Source organism: Carcharhinus amblyrhynchos, chromosome 3 (assembly GCF_965287045.1).
Source record: "Carcharhinus amblyrhynchos chromosome 3, sCarAmb.v2.hapA, whole genome shotgun sequence".
Lineage (NCBI taxonomy): Eukaryota > Metazoa > Chordata > Chondrichthyes > Carcharhiniformes > Carcharhinidae > Carcharhinus > Carcharhinus amblyrhynchos.
Genome location: NC_137326.1, coordinates 99,956,888 through 99,978,742, shown reverse-complemented (window position 1 = coordinate 99,978,742; position 21,855 = coordinate 99,956,888). Strand labels below are relative to the sequence as shown.

At 42.4% G+C, this 21,855-nt stretch overlaps 1 protein-coding gene across 3 annotated transcripts in view; it reads left to right on the top strand.

Annotated features, from left to right (window-relative positions):
* Positions 1–21,855, top strand: part of kcnab1a (potassium voltage-gated channel subfamily A regulatory beta subunit 1a) — a 328,558-nt gene that overhangs the window by 243,656 nt on the left and 63,047 nt on the right. For all 3 annotated transcript variants that reach the window (XM_080185593.1, XM_080185594.1, XM_080185592.1), the window contains 2 exons: positions 6,881–6,960; positions 13,815–13,859. In XM_080185593.1, the coding sequence (XP_080041719.1) occupies positions 6,881–6,960; positions 13,815–13,859 (125 nt within the window). The remainder of the gene's footprint in view (positions 1–6,880; positions 6,961–13,814; positions 13,860–21,855) is intronic.

Sequence of the window (21,855 nt, the reverse complement as noted above, 5' to 3'; positions counted from 1 at the left end):
ATTCCAGATAGCAGGATGAAAGGGAGGTGGGAGTTGAAAGGAAGCATGAGGCAGTAACATTTATCATAGAACCCCTACAGTACAGAAGGCCATTCAGCCCATCGAGTCAGTGCTAAGCACAATTCCACCCAATCCCCATAACCCTCGTTTATTTTGCTAATCCCCCTGATACTAGGGTCAATATAGCATGGTCAATCAACTAACCTACACATCTTTGGACAATGGGAGGAAACCAGAGCACCTGAGAAAATCACACAGACATGGGGAGGACATGTAAACTCCACATAGCCCCAAGGATGAAATTGAACCGGATCCTTGCGCTGTGAGGCAGCTGCACTAATTCACTGTGCCACCATGCCACCCTGGATCATCACCCTGGATGTCATCAGTTCTGTCATAGATTGTTCCATGATCTAGAGCACCATCTCCTCCATCAGGTTTAGGGAGTGAAAGTGTGCCGGGTTACCAGTTCTCTGCTGGTGTCTTCAACTTCATGCCAGCTTGTCATGCAAGAGCAAGGGAAGCAAGTCGGTGGAAATGTTCACCACATTAGGGTGATGTGCCTACTGACTAACTGGATATATGCTAGAACAGTACGTGGTTGTTGTGAAGCTGGCATCATTGGAAGGTGTGTGAGAATGAGGTGGCGCATCTGAATGTTAGATATGAATTCTGAGTGGCAGGGACTGGTGCTGTGTGTGTGATAGGCTGTAATGCATTGAACAGTGTGAGAGGTTGTTGGTGTGGTGAATAGAAGATGTCATATGAAGATGCATTCACTGTCTTTGAACACTTGTGAAGTCAATACACATCTTTCTACACCCCTGTCAGACTAGAGTTCAAATCCCTTGCATTAACCACTTCCTTCTATAGCCCCTGGGCCCTGTAGAAACATGACATCTCTCCTCCTGCCAGTCTCCATGGCTAATGCCTCCAGGGTTGCATACATGAATCTCGGAGCTTTCTCTCTGTCCTCGTGTTCAATATAACTAGACTGCACAGGAGCACTGATAGCAGCTGCCTTTCTTTGGGTGCAGCTTCCCTTTAAGAGGGACAGACCGCATTTAAGAAATGGAAGCTACCAGGTCTCTGCTGGTGTCTTCAACTTCATGTCAGCTTGTCAAGCAAGAGCAAGGGAAGGAAGTCGGTGGTGTGGTGAATAGAAGTATGCAACTCATACTCACCTCACACACTCCTCGGCCTTATTGTACATGTAGCCATCCAGCAGGGTGAGTAGTTCTGGGATACATACAGAAATTATGAGAAGGCAGTATGAATTTTGCACATTGTCTGTCTCCACACATTGAGAGAAGCAATGAATCACAAACCACCGCTCCAGAAAATAAGTGCAGAGCCATTTTTAGCTGATCCAGTTTTTTTTATATATATATATCATTGTAAAGTATGAAACTTTTATCATTGGACACTACAAAACCCTCTCAGTTACATCTAGTTTTCCACTGTAACTCTCATCAATCAGATAATATAGAAAATTTAGTCCAACATGATGTTTGTAGGATTTTTAAAAATAACTAATATTATTTAACCAACAACTCTGTAAAGAATTGACAATAGGCTGCTATTAACCCAACGGTGTACCTGTTTACAAATGCCATTAGCAAAGTAGTTTCTGCCGATTCAACAAGTTCACAAATTGAGACAGAGCAAAGGCAGAATTAATAGGTGGTTTTGGAAACGCAACTTGTGAGGAGAGTCAATGCAAATACATTCTGTGGTTTCCAAGCAATTCTTCAGTATGTGCAATTATCTATCCATCTCTAGGCCTTGTGGTAATTATTTTGTTCCCACTGTGGTAAATAGTTGGTGCAATCCTGTTAATTATCACTAGGACAATGAAACCTTAAATTAAGTATACAACAAAACCTAATGACCTCCTAACCAGTGAACTGAAGGCTTTTAAGCAGAGGTTAGATTCCTGAATATAAAATAAAAATAGGAACTAGGAAAAACTCAGCATGTCTGACAGCATCTGCGCAGAGAGAAAGAGTTCTGAATTTAATATAGTTCTAATTCAGAAATGAGATTCCCTACTTCATTACAGTTTTCATTTTTCAAAAGAATATGTCACACATTTCTAGGGTTCGGTATTTAAAAAGGGTATGTCGTGTTTGTTTGTTGAGGCACAGTCTGTAAAATGGAAGCAGCATGTTTGATGATCAGTGCATCTTAGCTTATTCCTATGAAGCCTAAATAGGTGAGGCACCCTGATTTAGAAATGGAAGTCTATCAGAGCTAAGGAAATGGAAGTCACATCAAAGCTATGAGTGGGCTGGTAGAGAAGAAGAGTCCAGCCATTCAAGAACTGAAGTAGATTTTACTGAGGACGACTAGTTTATTAAGGGGTGGCACAGTGGTTAGTATTGCTGCCTCATAGCACCGGGGACCCGGGTTCAATTCCAGCCTTGGGTCACTGTCTGTGTGGAGTTTGCACATTCTTCTGTGTTTGCGTGTGTTTCCTCCGGGTTTTCTCCCACAGTCCAAAGGTGTGCAGGTTAGGTTGATTCGCCATGCTAAATTGACTTTAGTGTCAGGTAGATCAGCAAGGTAAATATGTAGGATTACAGGAATAGGGCCTGAGTGAGATTGTGGTTGATGCAGACTTGATGGGCCGAATGGCCTCCTTCTGCACTGTAGAGATTCTAAAATGAAGTAATAATCTTCTTCATCATCATTCAAAAAAGTCAGCAGGAATATGATGAATTATTGCCAGCACAGAAGATCTTACAGTGAAGTTTAAAGATCAAATAAAAAGATTGATCTCACAAAGTTCAAAGTTACTTGTAGGATGTACTGCCTTGTGAATGATGCACTAAAGTTGCTTCATGTCACCACTATGCAAATAACCCTGCCAGTCTCCTGACAGAGTAAGATAACCAATTGTGGCTGTTGACTGGATGAAATTATTTTATTCTATCCTGGTCACTCTATCAGAAAGATAATAGTACATGATGCTTTTTACTATTCGGGCTATATGCTGACAAATTAACGGTTTTCTTATTGTCTTAGGGCCAAGGAAGATTAATTGCCTTGAGTTTTTTTAAAGTTCAGTTTGTTTAATACAAGATTGGCATTGAAGCAATGAAGCTTTCTTTCCTGGTTAAGTTTATGGAGAGGAGCACAAAATAACAGAACAACAATTTCCTTCCCTAAATGAAACTGACAGATGCTGCTTACAGCGAGGCTGGGTTCCATGCAATCAAGAGAAATAAATAAATAGGGCTCATCCACAGTGAGGGCATGATTCAGTTTATTCATTTTATAGGCTGGGATTAATGCTGTTAGCAATGCTTTAAATTTGAGGTCAGATTTGTGCCTCAAATGAGGACCATGTTCACTTTTGAAAAAGTAAGTTCAAGTCTCAATTCAGAACAAATGGAATAAAGTCGTTCACAATTTCCACACAATTTTCAGAAGGAACATTATCAGGAGATTCTGTAGCTAAATAGCAACATCTGCTTTGAGTGCAATTAGTGATCCAGGTGTGAATTGAAGCTGAAACTATGCTTTGAGAACTTTCCACTCAAATTAATTTGCATATTTCTGAGTGGAACACTTGCCTGAAGCAGGCCAATTAAGCAGTGGCTTAGATCATAATTTTTTTTAGAAATAACCCTTTAAAAATATTCTTTGGTATACTGAAGAAATTTAACCTGGTGCGGTGTAAAGCGGAAAATGGACTTATCACAAAAAAAAGCACATTTAATCATGGATGGAATTTTCCCAGCAAGATGGGGTGGGTTTAGATGCATGCAAGGAGTTAAACCCCCCCTCAAAAGTAATGCACCGTCAGGATGTTATATCATCCTGCCATTTCCTGGATTTACCCAGAGTGAGATTGAAGGGCAGTATGGCATGCCCATGCAGCTATTGGATATGTAAGTTAAACGTTCAGATAGGTCATTAATTACTGTTTTAACTCTCAATCCCAGATTTCCATTTTTTGAAAATAATGGAAATGTAAATAATGTTACTTGAAGTAAGAGCAAGGAATTGAATAGCAAGCTTAATTTCTGAGAAGCAAAGCAACCTATCATTCAATAACTCTCTTTTCTTCAATATATATTGATGATCAGGCTGGAATTTCCACTCATGTAGTTGGTTGGTAAAATGGTTGAGTGTATTCACTGCTGCACTGAAATACCCACAAGACGTAAAGTGTAAACAGTTATATGTTGATCCAAACTTCAAGGATAAAATGGACTCTTTTGAGGCATGGTTTTCTTGAGTAGATCTCTCCCCCATTCGTTCAGTTAGCAAACCAAATTGTCACTGTAAACACACAATAATCTTCCTCGAATTAAAGGTAAAAAGTGCTTCAGTCTAATAACGTCCAATTTAAGGTATCGAAAAGTTTCTTGCAGCACCCATGGCTAATCTCTAAGTGTGACATAAAATCCTGAGCCTAGTTTGTTGTGTGAAAAGCTGCCTATGCTAATTGTACTGACAATTCTCAGAGGCAGGCCTCCACCCTCAGTTGGATGGCAGTCCCTGCACCAGCCTTTCCATTGTCTCTGGCTGGTAATATGTGGCAAGAAGTCTCACAACACCAGGTTTAAGTCCAACCAGTTTATTTGATAGTAATCCCGCAAGTACCACAAGGGATTACTATCAAATAAACTGGTTGGACTTTAACCTGGTGTTGAGAGACTTCTTACTGTGTTTACCCCAGTCCAACGCTGGCATCTCTACATCATGGTAATACGCGGCTCAGGGTTGCTGCCTGCCTGCATGAGGTCAGACCTCCTTTTTGATCCCAGTGATTGGCCTACTTACCTTCTGACCAAGTTCTCCACCTTAATATCAATCATGTTTGACAAAGTCCCTCATGGTAGGCTGGTGGAAAAGGTTAAGGCACATGGGATACAAGGGCAGGTAGCTAGGTGGATTGAGAACTGGCTGGGCAATAGGAGACAGAGGGTAGTTGTTGAGGGGACCTTTTCGGGCTGGAGGCCAGTGACCAGTGGTGCGCCGCAGGGCTCAGTACTGGCACCTCTCCTCTTTGTAGTATACATAAACGACTTGGAAGAGAGCGTATGTGGTGTGATCAGCAAGTTTGCGGATGACACCAAGATGGCAGGATTGGCGGATACTGAGGTGGAATGTCATGTGATACAGCAGGATATAGATAGGTTGGTACATTGGGCAGATAGGTGGCAGATAGAATTTAATCCTGACAAATGCGAGGTGATGCATTTTGGAAGGAATAATGCAGAGAGGAGCTACGTGATAAAAGGTAGACCGATTAGGAGTATAGAAATACAGAGGGACCTGGGAGTGCAGGTTCACAAGTCTATGAAGGTTGCGACACAAGTACAGAAGGTTGTGAGGAAACCTTATGGAATGCTAGCCTTTATAGGAAGGGGTATAGAGTATAGGAGCTGCCGTCTAATGCTTCAGTTGTACAGAACGTTGGTTAGACTGCATTTGGAGTACTGTGTCCAGTTCTGGTCACCTTACTACCGGAAGGACGTGGAGTCTTTGGAGAGAGTGCAGAGGAGGTTTACCAGGATGTTGCCTGGCATGGAAGGACTGAGTTACGAGGAAAGGTTGGAGAAACTGGGACTTTTCTCCTTGGAAAGACAGAGATTAAGGGGAGACATGATAGAGGTATATAAGATACTGAAGGGAATAGATAGAGTCAATAGTGATAGGCTGCTCCCTAGATTGGGTACAATTACGAGAGGTCATGATCTAAGGGTGAGGGGGGAGAAGTATAATTTGGAAGTGAGAGGAAGGTTCTTCACGCAGAGGGTTGTGGGGGTATGGAACGCGCTACCGAGTAGGGCGGTGGAGGCAGGCACGTTGGACTTGTTTAAGGTTTACTTAGATAGACACATGAGCGAAACAAGGATGGAGGGTTATAGTAGGGGGTATTAAATAGGGTCAGAGCCTCGGGAGACACCGGAAATGCAGACTTACGTGTTAACGTTTTTGTCTTTTTATTCCGCAGGTGGAGGTCCACCTTGTTGTCAAACAAGGGGCATGCACACGGTGGGTTGTGCGTGGGCTGCTCTTGGAGGTTCCGGGAGTGGCCCAGTACTTCGTGTCGGTGTGTGTGCTTGATCCTGGACCAGTAGACGGGCACCGCAACAGCTCAGTGACTAACACTGCTAGCTGTGCAGATACATGGATTTGGGCCTGTGTCTGTGGGAGTTTGCGCATTCTCCCTGTGGTTGCATGGGTTTCCTCCGGGCGCTCCGGTTTCCTCCCACACCCCAAAGATGTGCTCTTAGGCTGATTGGTGTACCAAATTGACACTATTCTCCCCTGAATCTGGCTAAGTTGGGGGTTCCACTCGCATACACGCAGGGCAGGGTAGGTGTAGGAGGATGTGGCGGCGCGGGCTCATTAGGCCGAAGGGCCTGTTTCCCGTGCTGGGTTGTTCTTTGTTTTCTTTGTTCTTTTTGTATGACTGGAGGAATAACAACTAAGGTTTTAGCGACCTATATCTGGTATTGGTAAAGCCATTATAATAATTTACTGATTGTCGTTCCTTGTTTTATGAAGAGAACAAACTGGTTGTAGTATTACATTAGTTTATTTAGCTGGGGCTAGTTCCACAAATTTGACTCAACTTACATAATATCAAACAATAAAGGGAACATTAGGGCAGTTGGGGGAAAAACTAAACAGTTGGTGATACGTGCTCTCTCAGGATTGCTTCCTCTTTGTAAGAAGCAATAACCACATATCAGATATTATCAAGCATGTGACTGCTGAGGGCCATTGGACAGGAAATGTAATCCCAAGCTTGAAGAAAAGTGCTGAATGAAAAATGGAAAACATGTTCCTAAGACAAAATAGTCAGACATTTCAGAATGGCACAGCTCAGCTGTCTTTGATTATTTTGTATTTCCAGGTGGCTGAGCAGCTAATGACAATTGCCTATGAACATGGAATAAATCTCTTCGATACAGCAGAGGTGTACGCAGCTGGCAAGTAAGTGAACTTACTACTCTGAGATAAAAGAAAAGCAACCATTGTCACCTAACTACCTTGCTTGTATCAAATTATTATTTTTGAGATTTTATTTTTAAACAGATACTTAAAAGCAAGGAATAGACCTTCAAAACCTTTCGGGCGGTGGCATTATTTTCTCTGTAATCACCCCTTTATTCAAAATTCATTTGTACACGTTTTTGGAACTTGCACTTTCAGATGCTTATTTTCTGTAAGTGCAGAATTTTAACACTTTTGCACAACCTTTGCATAATTATTCTAGAAACTAGAAACTATTTGCTGTTTGAAATGACCCTTCTGAATAAAAATGACATAGACCAGAAACTGATATTACAAAGTAATTCACCAGTGATCAAACCATTGTTATCCCAATGATAGGGTATATGAATGAATCACGGCTCATTGGATCAGAACAGTGCCACATGAATAATGCCATGTCCTCACTGCAACCATAGTTCAACTTTCAAATCGATCTTGGATGTTAGTAGTTGTAACATGGTTCAGAATGAAAATGAACTTCTTCAGTTTCATGAGACCTCGCTGAGATGCAGGACTCCTTTGTTCTCAGATTTATAATGCCTGAACACAGAATATCCATCAAGCCAGACATCTTTCTGTATTGGAATATGAATTTCATACTAAGAGGCATATTATTAATCATGATCTGATTGTCCTTCATTAGACATTAATCCCTAATAGAGTCCTCAGAATTCAATTTACATTTTAAATATACTATCTGGCCTTAAATAACCAGAGTCTGAGCTATTCACTACTAGCAACAATTAATCAGCCACAGAATTTAGTTCAAATTAGTGAACCTTGCGTTAGAGGTAATTCAGCTATTATTTTTTACTCCAACTAACATACAAGTTTCTTATCCAGCTTTGGACTTTATGGGTGCAATCACAACTCGGACGCAAAACCAATCCAATATGAAATCGGCAGAGAGATTGAGCTGGCTGTCTGAATCTAATCCCAAACTATTTTTTAGGCTCAGGCTTCATTTAAAAACCGAGGTCAGTTTTAGCTGCCCAGCAGCTGTAGAGTAATGGTAAGGTAGGATATTGGGTGTCTTCCACACTGAGCCAGCCAGCACATCAGGCTTTGAGGGTGGAGATATAATCAGGGAAGTTTGGAGCGATGGAGATTGTGTGGGGGATGCCTATTGTGGCCTGACAGGAGGCTGCACATAACTGCCAGCCCCAGAGGAGCACTTTAAATTTGATTCCAGTGCTCCCCTTATACTTGGCACTATCGGACAGAATATAGATGGAGGATGCTATGCTCACTTATGCATGAAAAATTGCAAACGTTAGTGCCATAGGGCCTCAATTTGCACATTTACATAGTTTTCCTGCTGGAAGTGCTCATGCAGCTGCTCATCCATTCTCCTCAACGTGGCAGCAGCTGGGCATTGGGCATCTTTGGGGCAAACACATTTTCCCCTCAGTATTTGTTTTTCAGGCAAGAAAGCTGAATTTGAAAACTGCCTCCTGTGTGACTCCCACTGTGGACATGACATTACAAATCGAACAAAACCTAGTGAATATTCCAAAGTAGATTATTCGCTCACCAGAATTTGTTATTATTCTATCCCAAGATTTTGCTGGTTTGAAGATTTCTATTGATTACTTAGACATGATTTAAACACCTTGTCATTTTAACTGCCAGTGGGTTTTTTTTAAAGTAAGAAATTGCACTAGCAAGTTAGTTCCCACCTATCTGCAGTACAATCAACCAGGCTTCCATTAAACCCCACTCACCCAAACCATTGGAACATTGCTTGACTACAAGTTGTGACAGGATTAGGTTCTTCTACATTCAGGAAGATGGAGATCTGGGGCGGGGCAAATGAAGTTTGCCTTGTCCAGGAAGCACTCCTAGCCCAACAAAGAAAATTAGTGCACTGGCTTTTGTCCGCTGCTGGGATTGATATTCTTTTGCCTAGACTTGCCTTGATAATAGTCACAACTGTTTCCTTGTTCAGTCCTGAGTTAACATCGCACTTGGAGCCTGAGTTCAACATTGGGACGCGATAGCCTAGTGGTATGATCGCTAGACAATTAATCTAGAAACTCAGCTAATGTTCTGGGGACCCAAGTTTGAATCCCACTGTGGCAGATGTTGGAATTTGAATTCAATAATGAAAGAACATCTGGAATTAAGAATCTACTGATGACCATGAAACCGTTGTTGATTGTCTGAAAAACCCACTAATTCACTAATGTCCTTTAGGGAAGGAAATCTGCTGTCCTTACCTGGTCTGGCCTATGTGATTCCAGAGCCACAGCAATGTGGTTGACTGTCAAATGCCCTCTGAAATGGAGGGCAGTTAGGGATGTGCAATAAATGCTGGCCAGCTAGTGCCGCCCACAGATGAATAATAAAAAAAATGCATATTGACCTTGCTGATTTGGGACGGTGTTCTTGCCACCGCCAGATTAAAATCGGAGGGAATGTAGATCTTTGCAGCTTCGGTGGGGTTGTAACAGGTAGGGTTAAAATTGTTTTTTTTTGTGGCTGCCATCAGTCTCATGACTAAGCAGTAATTGTTGTTGTGGAGAGCCAGACAGTGTCAGGTTTCCAGCCTTTAGATGGAGCATGCTATTGTCATGGGAAATGCATCTAACTGAGGCAATTGGGTTAGGAGACATGGTGACCAGATTTAGCACTTTAAATCTGTACATTCTATATAAACACATAACTACATGTTGTGGTTGTGTCATTGGAATAATCCAGGAATCAAATCTAATCATGGCAGTTTGAGAATTTGTATTCAGTTTTTATAATCTGGAAATAAAACCCAATATCAGTAACATGTGACCGTGACAATTTTGGATTGCAGGGCAACAAATCTAATTTTTTTTAAAGGGAATGAAATCTACTGCCCTTACCCGGGCTGACTTTTTAAAAAATGTATTTACAGGATATGGGTGTCACTGGCTAGGCCAGCATTTATTGTCCACCTTTAGATGCCCTTTAGAAGGTAGTGGTCAGCTGACTTCTTGAGCTGCTGCAATCCCAGAGTTGTAGGTACACTCACTATGCTGTTAGGGAGGGAATTCGAGGATTTTGATGCAGTGACAGTAATCGCAATATATTTTTTAGGTCAGGATGGTGAGTGACTTGGAGGAGAACCTCCAGGTAGTGGTGTTCCCAGCTATCTACTGCTCTTGTCCTCCTAGATGGTTGTGCATTTGAAAGTGCCGCTTAAGGAACCTTGCAACAATGCATCTTATAAATGGTAAACACTGCTGGCACCATTTGTTGATGGTGGAGGGATTGAATGTTCCTGGAAGGGGTAGCAATCAAGCAGTTGTTTTGTCCTGGATGTTGTCGAGCTTCATGGTGCTGTTGGAGCTGCACTCACCCAGGCAAGTAGAGAGTATTCCAATACACTGCTGACTTGTGCCTTGTAGATGGTGGACAGGCTTTGGGAGGTCAGGAGTTAATTACTTGCAAAATGATTCATAGCCTTTGACCTGTTCTGGTAGGCACAGTATTTATGTGGCTAGTCTGGTTCAGTTTCTGGTCAATGGTAACCTCCAGGATGTTGATTCCAATTCCACACCAATATGGTGGACTCTCAAGTTGCCTCGCAACAGTCAGTCTATCAAAGTACTACAAAGACTCCTTTCCAAAAGCATCGTGGAAGCGTCCTCACCACGCTGACAGTGGTTCAAGAAGAAGGCCCACCACCTGCTTCTCATGACAGCTAGAGATCGATAAATAATGTCGGCCTGCCTGCAATGCTCCTAGCAAAGATTTTTAATGTTATTTTGTTATTGTGCAGCCTAATGGAATTGTTTTTTTTTCATTATGGGGTTACATTGAAAGTATATCACCAAAAGTGATATTCTTGTTGAAGAAGTATGAAGAAAAATAATTGGTGTGCAAAGGTTAGACAGATAGCCAGTTGTGTTCATTAAAATGAAACCTACCTGTCAGCAAACACTGAATACATGAATAATTAGGCGAGTTGTTTGCTCATTGTTGTAGTTGCAACAAAATTTCTGTTTAATGGAAGCATATAGAACTTGATTGACTGAACTGAAATTTCATATTTGTATCAGGGATGCTTTTCTCTGGCTAATACTGAGCAGTGAAGATTAGTTCTAGAAGTTGTCCTATAGCTTACTGCTACAGGACAACTATATTATTACCGATGTCTACAGCTACCTGAACTATACTACAAACAGTCAACTAACAGATTTTGGACATTTCAACTCTCTAACACCCACTTTATTGGTACTATGAATGCTGTTTTGCTTCCACCCTGCAAGATGCATACTAAATTCTGGTGCTAAGCACATTAGCTGCTATTTTGGTGAGTACACGTAGTGACCAGCAAAACAATACAGAGTAGGCAGTTTGTGAAGCCAGACAGCACATAATGGTAGTAGAGGAGAGGATGTAGTACGCACCCAGGCAAGTAGAGAGTATTCCAATACACTGCTGACTTGTGCCTTGTAGATGGTGGACAGGCTTTGGGAGGTCAGGGGGTAATTACTTGCCAAATGATTCATAGCCTTTGATCTGGTCTGGTAGGCACCGTATTTATGTGGCTAGTCTAGTTCAGTTTCTGGTCAATGGTAAGAAGGCCTTGGTTATGACTTGAAGGATATGCACAAACTTCCTGCTCGCAGGCATTAGCTTATATCCACTTGGACTAGAGTATAGCAGGGAGGATAAGCAGAAGTGTTGCAGAGCAGGACATGCTGCTGGATGAGTGAGGAGAAGGAGGAGGAGAGGAACTCTCAGCAAGAGGCCATATTGAGCTGCAATTTTTCTAGCTGAACCATAGTAAGAAACAGTGTATCAGATATCTCCATTTCAAAAAGACCTCACTGAAACCTGCCACTTGTTGCAGCAATGATGTGGAGATGCCAGCATTGGACTGGGATAAACACAATAAGAAGTTTCACAACACCAGGTTAAAGTCCAATATGTTTATTTGCTGTTTATTTGGTGTTGTGAGACTTCTGACTTGTTGCAGCCACAGCTGCAATCTCAAAAGGGCAGCACGGTGCCACAATGGTTAGCACTGCTGCCTCACAGCACCAGGGACCCAGGTTTGATTCCTGGCTTCCAGTCACTGTGTGGAATTTGCACATTCTCCCTAGAAGAGTTTCCTCCGGGTGCTCCAGTCTCCTCTCACAGTCCAAAAGACATGCTGTTAGGTACATTGGCAATGCTAAATTTTGCCTCGGTGTATCTGAACAAATGCTGCCAGACTGTGGTGACTAGGGGCTTTTCACAGTAACTTCATTGCAGTGTTAGTGTAAGCCTATTTGCAACACTAATAAATAAACTTTAACTTTAGGATGAAGGTGGTATTGCCAGTGGAACTGGTAATGAATGTGGCGATGAACCTTTATGTATCAGAATCCCTCCAGGCTGGAACAGCTGATATTGGCAACATCTCCCAGTTTGCTGTCCATTGTTGCATAAAGGAGCTCTGTATTTCAAGAAGACTGAATACATTTTATCCTCTCTTGCCACACAGAAGCAAGCAAAACGAGTGAGTGCATTCATAAGGTATGCAGGCATTCCTTATAGTGCCACGTAGCACCAAATGCCAAGTGTGAAATGTATCAAATTAAAAAGGATCTCATTTCCTGAATGCTCAGCTGGTGTGTAACCATACACAAGGAATTCCCAATATCCTGGCACCAGTCAAGTTGTTTTCATTTTTTGGTGTCCATTTGCAATTCAACCACCATGATAAACCAAAGAGTGGTGGCTAAACAACAAATACTATCATTTGACAACATGGCTCATGACTTTGGTGCACAACCCACATAAATGTGGAAAGCATGCATATGATGAAAGCTATGCTATCACACAAAATATGATAGAGAAGACTACTGCGTTGCCTAAACAATGCTTCAGCTGCCGAGAGTATTCTGAAGGAGCCAAGCAGTACTCTGCTGCCTGCTGCATGATCTCACCATTATGAAGACACAGCCTTTGCCACCAGATATACAGTAACCAGCTGAGGAGGAGGAGATGCACGAGGAAGGGAGAAGTTAGCCAATCCACTTCTATTCCAGCCAGGAGGCATTGTGGTTAACAAACACTCCTGAGTTTATTTAGTATTTAGAATTTAGTATTACTTGCCAAATTACTTTCCACTGTCACTGGTGTAGTCTGTGATGCCCTCCATATGTGAAAAGCCAGTTAGAGCTGCAAACCTTGGCCCTTGCTCACTCTGACTGATGTTATCATAGGCAAAGTTGATATAATTACCAGCTATCTCAAAGAAATCAGTCACCTGTCTTCTGTTTTTCTTGTGGGCCACCAACTGTGAAATCTTACTAATATCCCAAGCAGAGTCCTGGAAAATTTCAGAAGGAAAAAGATTGAAGGCATTGATACATTTGACAGGCACTGGTAAAGTATGGCCACCAGGTCCTGTGAGTCTGGTTCCAGCAGGCTACACACATTTGCTACCCCTCAATGCTAAACTCTGAACTTCCTAAGTTATTTCTGTTCTTGCATGTTGAGGAAGCTTATCCTCTGCGATCCTCTCTGCAGAATCTGTGTATTGGTTATGCCCATCCTCTGGGCTGCACCACTCTGTTGATTTCCCCCTCTCCTATGGAACTGCAGTTCTGTGAGCACCAGCAGCTGCTGTTGGTGGTGTTCCTGCTTCTGCTGTTTGTCCCCATGCGAGGTGCAAAGTAGCACAGCGTAAGGGGCACACATTGTAGCCTGATAGGTTGGAGCTCCAGAATACCAATCCTATCTCCAAACCTCTGTTTGACTATGTCCTAGTGTAATAATGGCTGTATTTTATAACATTAATTCCAATCTATTTAATATTGTTTCAGGGCGGAGGTCTTACTTGGAAACATCATCAAGAAAAAGGGCTGGAGGTAATATTTTTATTACTCAGTTTGGTGCTTTTTGTTTTCTCTTTCTCCTATTTGATCTGTTATACCCCTTTTCCCAAATATGTTCACATCTGTGTATACTGATAACTCATGTGGATGTAAGTAACATTGTGATTTTTTTAAAATATATATTTATAAAATAATTACAGCATTTGGACATCAAGGATTGTAAATGCAATCTAATGTGTGTGCAACTGAACAATAACTTCAATCTTATATCAGCATGCACTGGCTAGACCAGGTGGTCACATGATGACACGGTCACTTAAGAGGTCATGTGATGGAAAGGCAGACGTTCTCCCCAGAGCATAAGCTGGAGTAACTGCTCAGTAAGTGAATAAAGTATTGTTTGTTACAAGTGGCCGGTCTTTGGGAACCAATTTCTACACACTGGCCAAATGTATGGAACTGTACTGTAGTAACGGTGGAGGTCTTGTAGCTCCGTAGGTAGCGTCCCTGCCTCTGATCCAGAAGTTTGGGTTTGACTCCCACCCCAGGACTTGATGACCAAGGAAGGCATGTTTGTAACCCGGCTGAGCAACCTGCAGAATCCTTCCAGCACATGTCAATGGCAGGCATAAAAGTGGGAGATATTCCTGGTCAGCTATACTTAATAAAAAGTCTGACAACACCAGGTTTTAGTCCAACCTATTTATTTGATAATATACTCGCAAGCTTTCGGGTTAGCCCCTTCGTCAGGTGAAGGGGCTAACCCGAAAGCTTGCGAGTATATTATCAAATAAATAGGTTGGACTAAAACCTGGTGTTGTCAGACTTTTTATTGTGTTTACGCCAGTCCAGCGCCGGCATACCCACATCATGACAGCTATACTTAATGCAGAATGGTGCTCCATAAGCTATAAGTCTCGGGTGACAGGCTAGCTGCAGAGAAAACCCACCATGGAAACAGATGCAACTCTGCCTTTTTGCATCAAATGAGTGCGGAAGAGAAACAATAATAGTCATGAAGAATAAACATTTGGATGAATTTGCAATTTAATGAATTGATTTTATAGGATTTGAAATTCAAACCTCAAAAATCTGCGAAGAAACATCGATTAAAAACTGCAGCAATTTTGAACTGTTTTCTGCAGCCACATAAAATTAAACTCAATTGCGTGGTACACTCCCTCCTTACTAGTTAACGAGTACCAGCAGGTTAAAGCCTTTTAAAGCTTTTTTTCATTTAATGGGATGTCTCCAATTGGCCCTTGCACTGTTTTTGTGACTTCAGCAACAGGCAGCAGATACAAAGACAACATTTTCGATTAAAGTGGGAAAAGTGATGGTCCTTTTCCCTCTGAGGTCAAATACTGTACAAGGGCCACATCAGGAACTTGAACACATAATCAAAATTAAATCTGCTTCTGGGTCAAAGGGCGTGGTGCAGTGTGACACTCTGAAGAGCTTTGATTGGTTATTGCACTAGGAAATGCCCTGGAATTTCTCAGTGATTCAGTCAGCTGTCCTGTTATTCACCGTGAATACTTATTTTTGCAGACCTAGTTAGTTTATCCAACGTTTTTCAACATTGCACAGGCACCCTTCAGGTTCTGTAAGTAATAAAACTTTAGTTACCTCCTTCCACGTGGCCTGGGCTGTGAGTTGCAATGGCTTCTTCTCCAATACTCCTTCCATCCAAAGAATCCTTCTATTTTGTAAATTGAGGAGGATCATTTCCATGATCTGAAAAGTTGGATATTTGTCTTTTCCTCTCAGTTTCACTCCCTCTCCATCTGCTTTCAATCCTTTTGATGTAGAAGTTATGTCCTGGCACTGCAGCCATCCTGAATTCTCCAAAGGAAGGCAGTGGTTAAAAGTTTTTTTAAAAAATGAGCAACCCAGCTCACTGTGGCTCAATTCCATCCATTCTCAGTTTTAACCATGTGGCACAGTGGTTAGCACTGCTGCCTCACAGCGCCAGGGACCTGGGTTCGATTCCTGGCTTGGGTCACTGTGTGGAGTCTGCACATTCTTCCCGTGTCTGACTGGGTTTCCTCAGGTTGCTCCAGTTACCTCCCACAGTCTGAAAGATGTCGGATTGTGATTAATAAATAAAACATTTTGAGAAAAGGGCAGCTGTTGAAACCACTCTCAAAATGTATGTTCTCTTAAAATAGAGGCACCCAGCTTCCTTATAAATTTTAATGTCAATTTGATTTTTAACCACCTGTAAGATGCATCTCTTGGGCCTCAGGAAGTGTGGCTGTTTGAAGGTAGACATGAGGGCCAGATACATAAGTGCCTTGACAGAATTGCTAGTATGCCAACAGTTTCCCCCACGTTTCCCAGCAAACCTGCAAAAACGTTCATTGCATGAGCTGCATGACTGTCTTCCATTATCGGATTAACCCATTCCCTTCTCCAGTGATCTGACCTTCCGGTGACTTACTCTTGTCGACGCAGAGCCCCTTGTTGTAGCCTGGAGCCTCAGGCCTATCTGTCGAAATTCAGTCTGGCTGGGAAACAATTTCTGTTAAATCAGGTCCTATTGACAAATTGGACAGAAATCCCTCAATTCCCCCACAATTTTCATGTCTATCTGTCATTATCAGAACCAACAGGTCAACTCTTGCTTTCAAGTCATGGATTACAATAGCACTAAAATTGCAGGACAGCGTACCCGTATTTTTCTGACCAGCTGCTTGCGACATGCAAGGCTTCATTAGGGGTGCAGAAACTCTGAGCATTTTGCCAACTGAAGCTCCAGTTCTGTCCATTAGAAATCATGCCTCAGGGACTTTACAGAGTCCCCAGAAATCCAGTACAAATATGTGAAATCAGGCAGTAAATTAGATTCCTCCCATGGCTTATTTACTCTCTTTTTGCTTCAGCTGGTGAATAGTTTCGGGCATTTACCATTTTTTTAATTGGCAGTGGGGTTTATTATGTAGAACTATCAAATAGCGCTGAAAGAGCTGAACTGTCACCCACAAACTCTTCTCATTTTAGCAATGCTCACATGATTTAAGCTCTTGTCTGCTGAGTACTGACAGAGCATTCAACATAAGTTTGGTAAACATAAGACAAGGCTTATAGAACATAGAACATAGAACATTACAGCGCAGAACAGGCCCTTCGGCCCACGATGTTGCGCTGACCAGTTTTTTTAAAAAAGAAACACTGACCCACGAATCTAAACCAATCCCTTTTCGTCCATAAACCTATCCATAGATCTCTTAAACGCCCTCAAACTAGGCGCATTTACAACCGCAGCAGGCAGGGCATTCCAATCCCTCACCACCCTCTGGGTAAAGAACCTACCCCTGACATCCGTCCTATAACTACCACCCCTTAATTTAAAGCCATGCCCCCTCGTGCTAGCATTCTCCATCCGAGGAAAAAGGCTATCACTATCCACCCTATCTAAACCTCTAATCATCTTATATGTTTCAATAAGATCCCCTCTTAGCCTCCTTCTTTCCAGCGAAAACAACCCCAAATCCCTCAGTCTCTCCTCATATGACCTCCCCTCCATACCAGGCAACATCCTGGTAAACCTCCTCTGCACCCTCTTCAAAGCTTCAACGTCTTTCCTGTAATGTGGGGACCAGAACTGCACACAGTACTCCAAGTGCGGCCGCACCAGAGTTGTGTACAGTTGCAACACGACGCTGCGACTCCTAAATTCAATCCCCCTACCAATAAACGCCAAGACACCGTATGCCTTCTTAACTACCTTATCTACTTGATTCCCAACCTTCAGGGATCTATGTACACATACACCTAGATCCCTCTGCTCCTCCACACTATTCAAAGTCCTCCCGTCAGCCCTATACTGAACACATCTGTTACTCCTACCGAAATGAATTACCTCACACTTCTCCACATTAAACTCCATCCGCCACCTCGCGGCCCAGCTCTGCAACCTATCTAAGTCACCCTGCAAACTATGACACCCTTCCTCACAATCTACCACACCACCGACTTTGGTGTCATCAGCAAACTTACTAATCCACCCAACTATACCCTCATCCAGATCATTAATAAAAATTACAAACAGCAGTGGCCCCAAAACAGATCCCTGAGGCACACCGCTCGTAACTGAACTCCATGACGAATATTCACCATCAACCACCACCCTCTGTCTCCTATCTGCCAGCCAATTCCTGATCCAAGTACCTAGATTACCCCCAATCCCATACATCTGCATTTTCTGCAGAAGCCCACCATGGTGAACCTTATCAAACGCCTTACTAAAATCCATATATACCACGTCAACTGCCTTACCCCTATCCACCTCTTTGGTCACTTTCTCAAAGAACTCAATAAGGTTAGTAAGGCACGACCTACCTGCTACAAAACCATGCTGACTGTCTCTAATCAATTCATTACTCTCCAGATAACTATAAATCCTATCCCTAATAATTCTTTCTAAAACCTTGCCCACAACAGAAGTAAGACTCACCGGTCTATAATTCCCGGGGAAGTCTCTGTTCCCCTTCTTAAACAATGGGACAACATTCGCTGTCCTCCAATCTTCCGGTACTATACCAGAGACCAACGATGACCTGAAGATCAGAGCCAGAGGCTCTGCAATCACCTCTCTAGCCTCCCAGAGAATCCTAGGGTAAATCCCATCCGGACCAGGGGACTTATCTATTTTCAAGCCCTCTAGAATATCCAGCACATCCCCGGTTTCAACTGCAATACTTTCTATTTTACACCCCTGCACCCCAGTGTCCTCCACAACTACATTCATGTCCCCCTGCGTGAACACCGAAGAGAAATATTGGTTCAATGCCTCTCCAATCTCTTCCGGTTCCACGCACAACTTCCCTCTACTGTCTATAACTGGCCCTAATCTTGCCCTAACCAACCTTCTGTTCTTGACATACCTATAGAACGCCTTAGGATTCTCCTTAATCCTATCAGCCAAAGTCATCTCATGTCCTCTTTTAGCCCTTCTTAACTCCCTCTTCAACTCCCTCCTAGCCAATCTAAAGCTTTCTAATGCACTACCTGAGCCCTCAAGCCTCATCCGAACATAAGCCTCCTTTTTCTTCCTAACCAACGAATCAACTTTTTTAGTACACCACGGTTCCCTAGCCCTACCAAATCCTCCTTGCCTGACAGGGACATACCTATTGCAGACCCGCAGTAGCTGTTCCTTGAAAAAATTCCACATTTCGGACGTTCCCAGTCCCTGTAATCTCATAGTCCAACCTATGCTTCCTAATTCTCTCCTAATAGCCTCATAATTACCCTTCCCCCAGCTAAAACTACTTACCCGAGGTTCATGCCTATCCCTATCCATCACTAAGGTGAACGTAACCGAATTGTGGTCACTATCACCAAAATGCACACCAACTTCCAAGTCTAGCACCTGGTCTGGCTCATTTCCCAGCACCAAATCCAATATAGCCTCACCTCTAGTTGGCCTATCAACATACTGAGTCAAAAAACCTTCCTGCACACTTTGAACAAAAACTGACCCCTCGAACGAGCTAGAGCTATAGCAATTCCAATCAATATTAGTAAAGTTAAAATCCCCCATAACAATTACCCTATTACTTTCACTCCTAACCAGGATCGTCTCCGCAATCCTTTCCTCAACCTCTCTAGAACTTTTTGGAGGTCTATAAAAGACTCCCAGCAGGGTGACCTCTCCTCTCCTATTTCTAATCTCCGCCCATACTACCTCAACAGACAAGTCGTCATCAAACTTCCTCTCTGACACTGTAATACAGTCCTTGACCAATAATGCTACCCCACCCCCCCTTCTACCTCCTTCTCTACTCCGACTAAAGCATTTGTACCCCGGGACCTGCAACATCCATTCCTGACCCTGCTCTATCCATGTCTCTGAAATGGCCACAACATCTATGCAGATGAAGAGGCTGCTATGGATTAATTTCAGTTTAATAGGGTTTTTCCTTCTTCCTCTAACGCTCAGTCACTGATTTTTTAAAATAACAATTGCTGTTTGTGATGCTTAGTAATCAAATGTGTTTAATATAAATATCAAATGTGCCCATAACTGCAAAGTTGTATTGCTGTTCTAATGTTATTTTGACCTCCCATTTCAATTCAAGAAAAAATTATTGCTTTTTTGTGTTTCTCCTTCTATCTTTCCTGTTTGTTGATATTTTCATTTAAGCATAATATGTTGTGGTCATCAATTATCTAACCAATTGACCTCAACCAATACAGAGGTTATATTGAATTTAATCAAAGTTTACAACTGGGTTTAACACACTAGTTATACAGCATGATAGCAGTGGTTTGCTTGAGCAAACAAAGAAATGGCAAATAACATTCAATCCAGAAAAGTATGAGATAATGCATTTGAAGAAGGCTTATAAAGGAAGTGAAAATTCAGTAAATGGGAGGATACCAAAAGGGATTGAGGAAGTGACAGACCTTGGAGTCCATGTCACAGGTCCTTGAAGGTGGCAGGACAGGTGTACAAAGTGGTCAAGAAAGTATATGGAATGCTTTTCTTTATTGGGCAGGGTATTGAATATAAAAGCCTGGAGGTAATGATGGAACTGTATAAAATGATGGCCACAGCTAGAGTTTTATGTATAGTTCTGGTCACGTTACAGGAAGGACATAATTTCTCTAGACAGAGGAGATTTACAAGAATGTTGCCAGAACTTGAAAATTACAGCTATGAGGAGACTTTGTATAGGCTAGGGTTGTTTTCCTCGGAACGGAGGAGACTAAGTGGTGATCAGATTGACGTGTACAAAATTATGATGAGCCTAGGCAAAGTGGAAGGAAAGACATGTTTCCTCTAGAGGGGCCAGTTACTTAGGGGCAGAGATTTAAGGTGATTTGTAGAAGGATTATATAGAAACCCGGCAGTGCAGAAAGAGGCCATTCAGCCCATTGAGTCTGCACCAGCCACAATCCCACCCAGGCCCTACCCCCATATCCCTATATATTTGCCCACTAATCCCTCTAATCTATGCATCTCAGGACACTAAGGGCAATTTTAGCATCGCCAATCAACCTAACCCACACATCTTTGGACTGTGGGAGGAAACTGGAGTACCCAGAGGAAACCCATGCAGACACTAGAAGAATGTGCAAACTCCACACAGACAGTGACCCAAGTCAGGAATCAAACCCAAATCCCTGGAGCTTAGAAGCAGCATTGCTAACCACTGAGCTACCATGCCGCCCTTAGTGGGGTCATAAGGAAAAGCTCTTTCACCCAGAGGGTGGTGAGCATCTGGAATTTGCTGTCTACGTTGGTGATGGAGACTGAAAGGCTTAACTCATTTACAAGGTATCTGAATCTATATCTGAAGTGCTGAAACCTTCATGGCTATGAACCAGGTGCTGGAAAATGGAATTAAAATCAGCAGCTAGTTTCTTTTTGCATGGAAATCTTTCTATGGTTCTAACCATGACAGTAGAAAATGCCTGCCCTGATCAGTCAGAACACTGACCTGTGCAAAGAACTATTTCTTCATCTTTCTCTTTTCGTCTCATGTCTTCACGACTTCTTAAAGTACTGTTACGATCCCACTGATAATACTAAATAAGTCAGATTCCAGAGTGAAACCTGGCTTGGTAGATCCTAACTTTGTTTCTTCTTAGAATACAGTGGTGGTCAGTTGCTGAACACATTCACAAGAAATTTGTCAGTATATTTTTAACACTGGATAAATAAGTTATTAAGCAAGCAAAATTAACTATATTACACTACACAAAAGGTTGGAAAGATCTCAATGCAAATACTAGAAAATGACTCAACCCCACCTGTTTCTTTTATTCCAGCAATACCTTTAAACCACAAAACACCAGTGAATATGTATCTCAACATCAAGGCTTGGGCCGGCTCAGTTGCAAATAGTTTTCTTCCAGTGGACTTCTGAACATTCACTCGATGCTCTTCCTCAATTGCTATCTCTCCGCAGGGAGGCCAAAAACTGCACTCTGATTTCACTATTACTTTAATTTCAAAGCAAACACATGCACTCCCTAAACTCAGTTTTCCAACAGTCTGCAGGATGTCTTCCTAGGG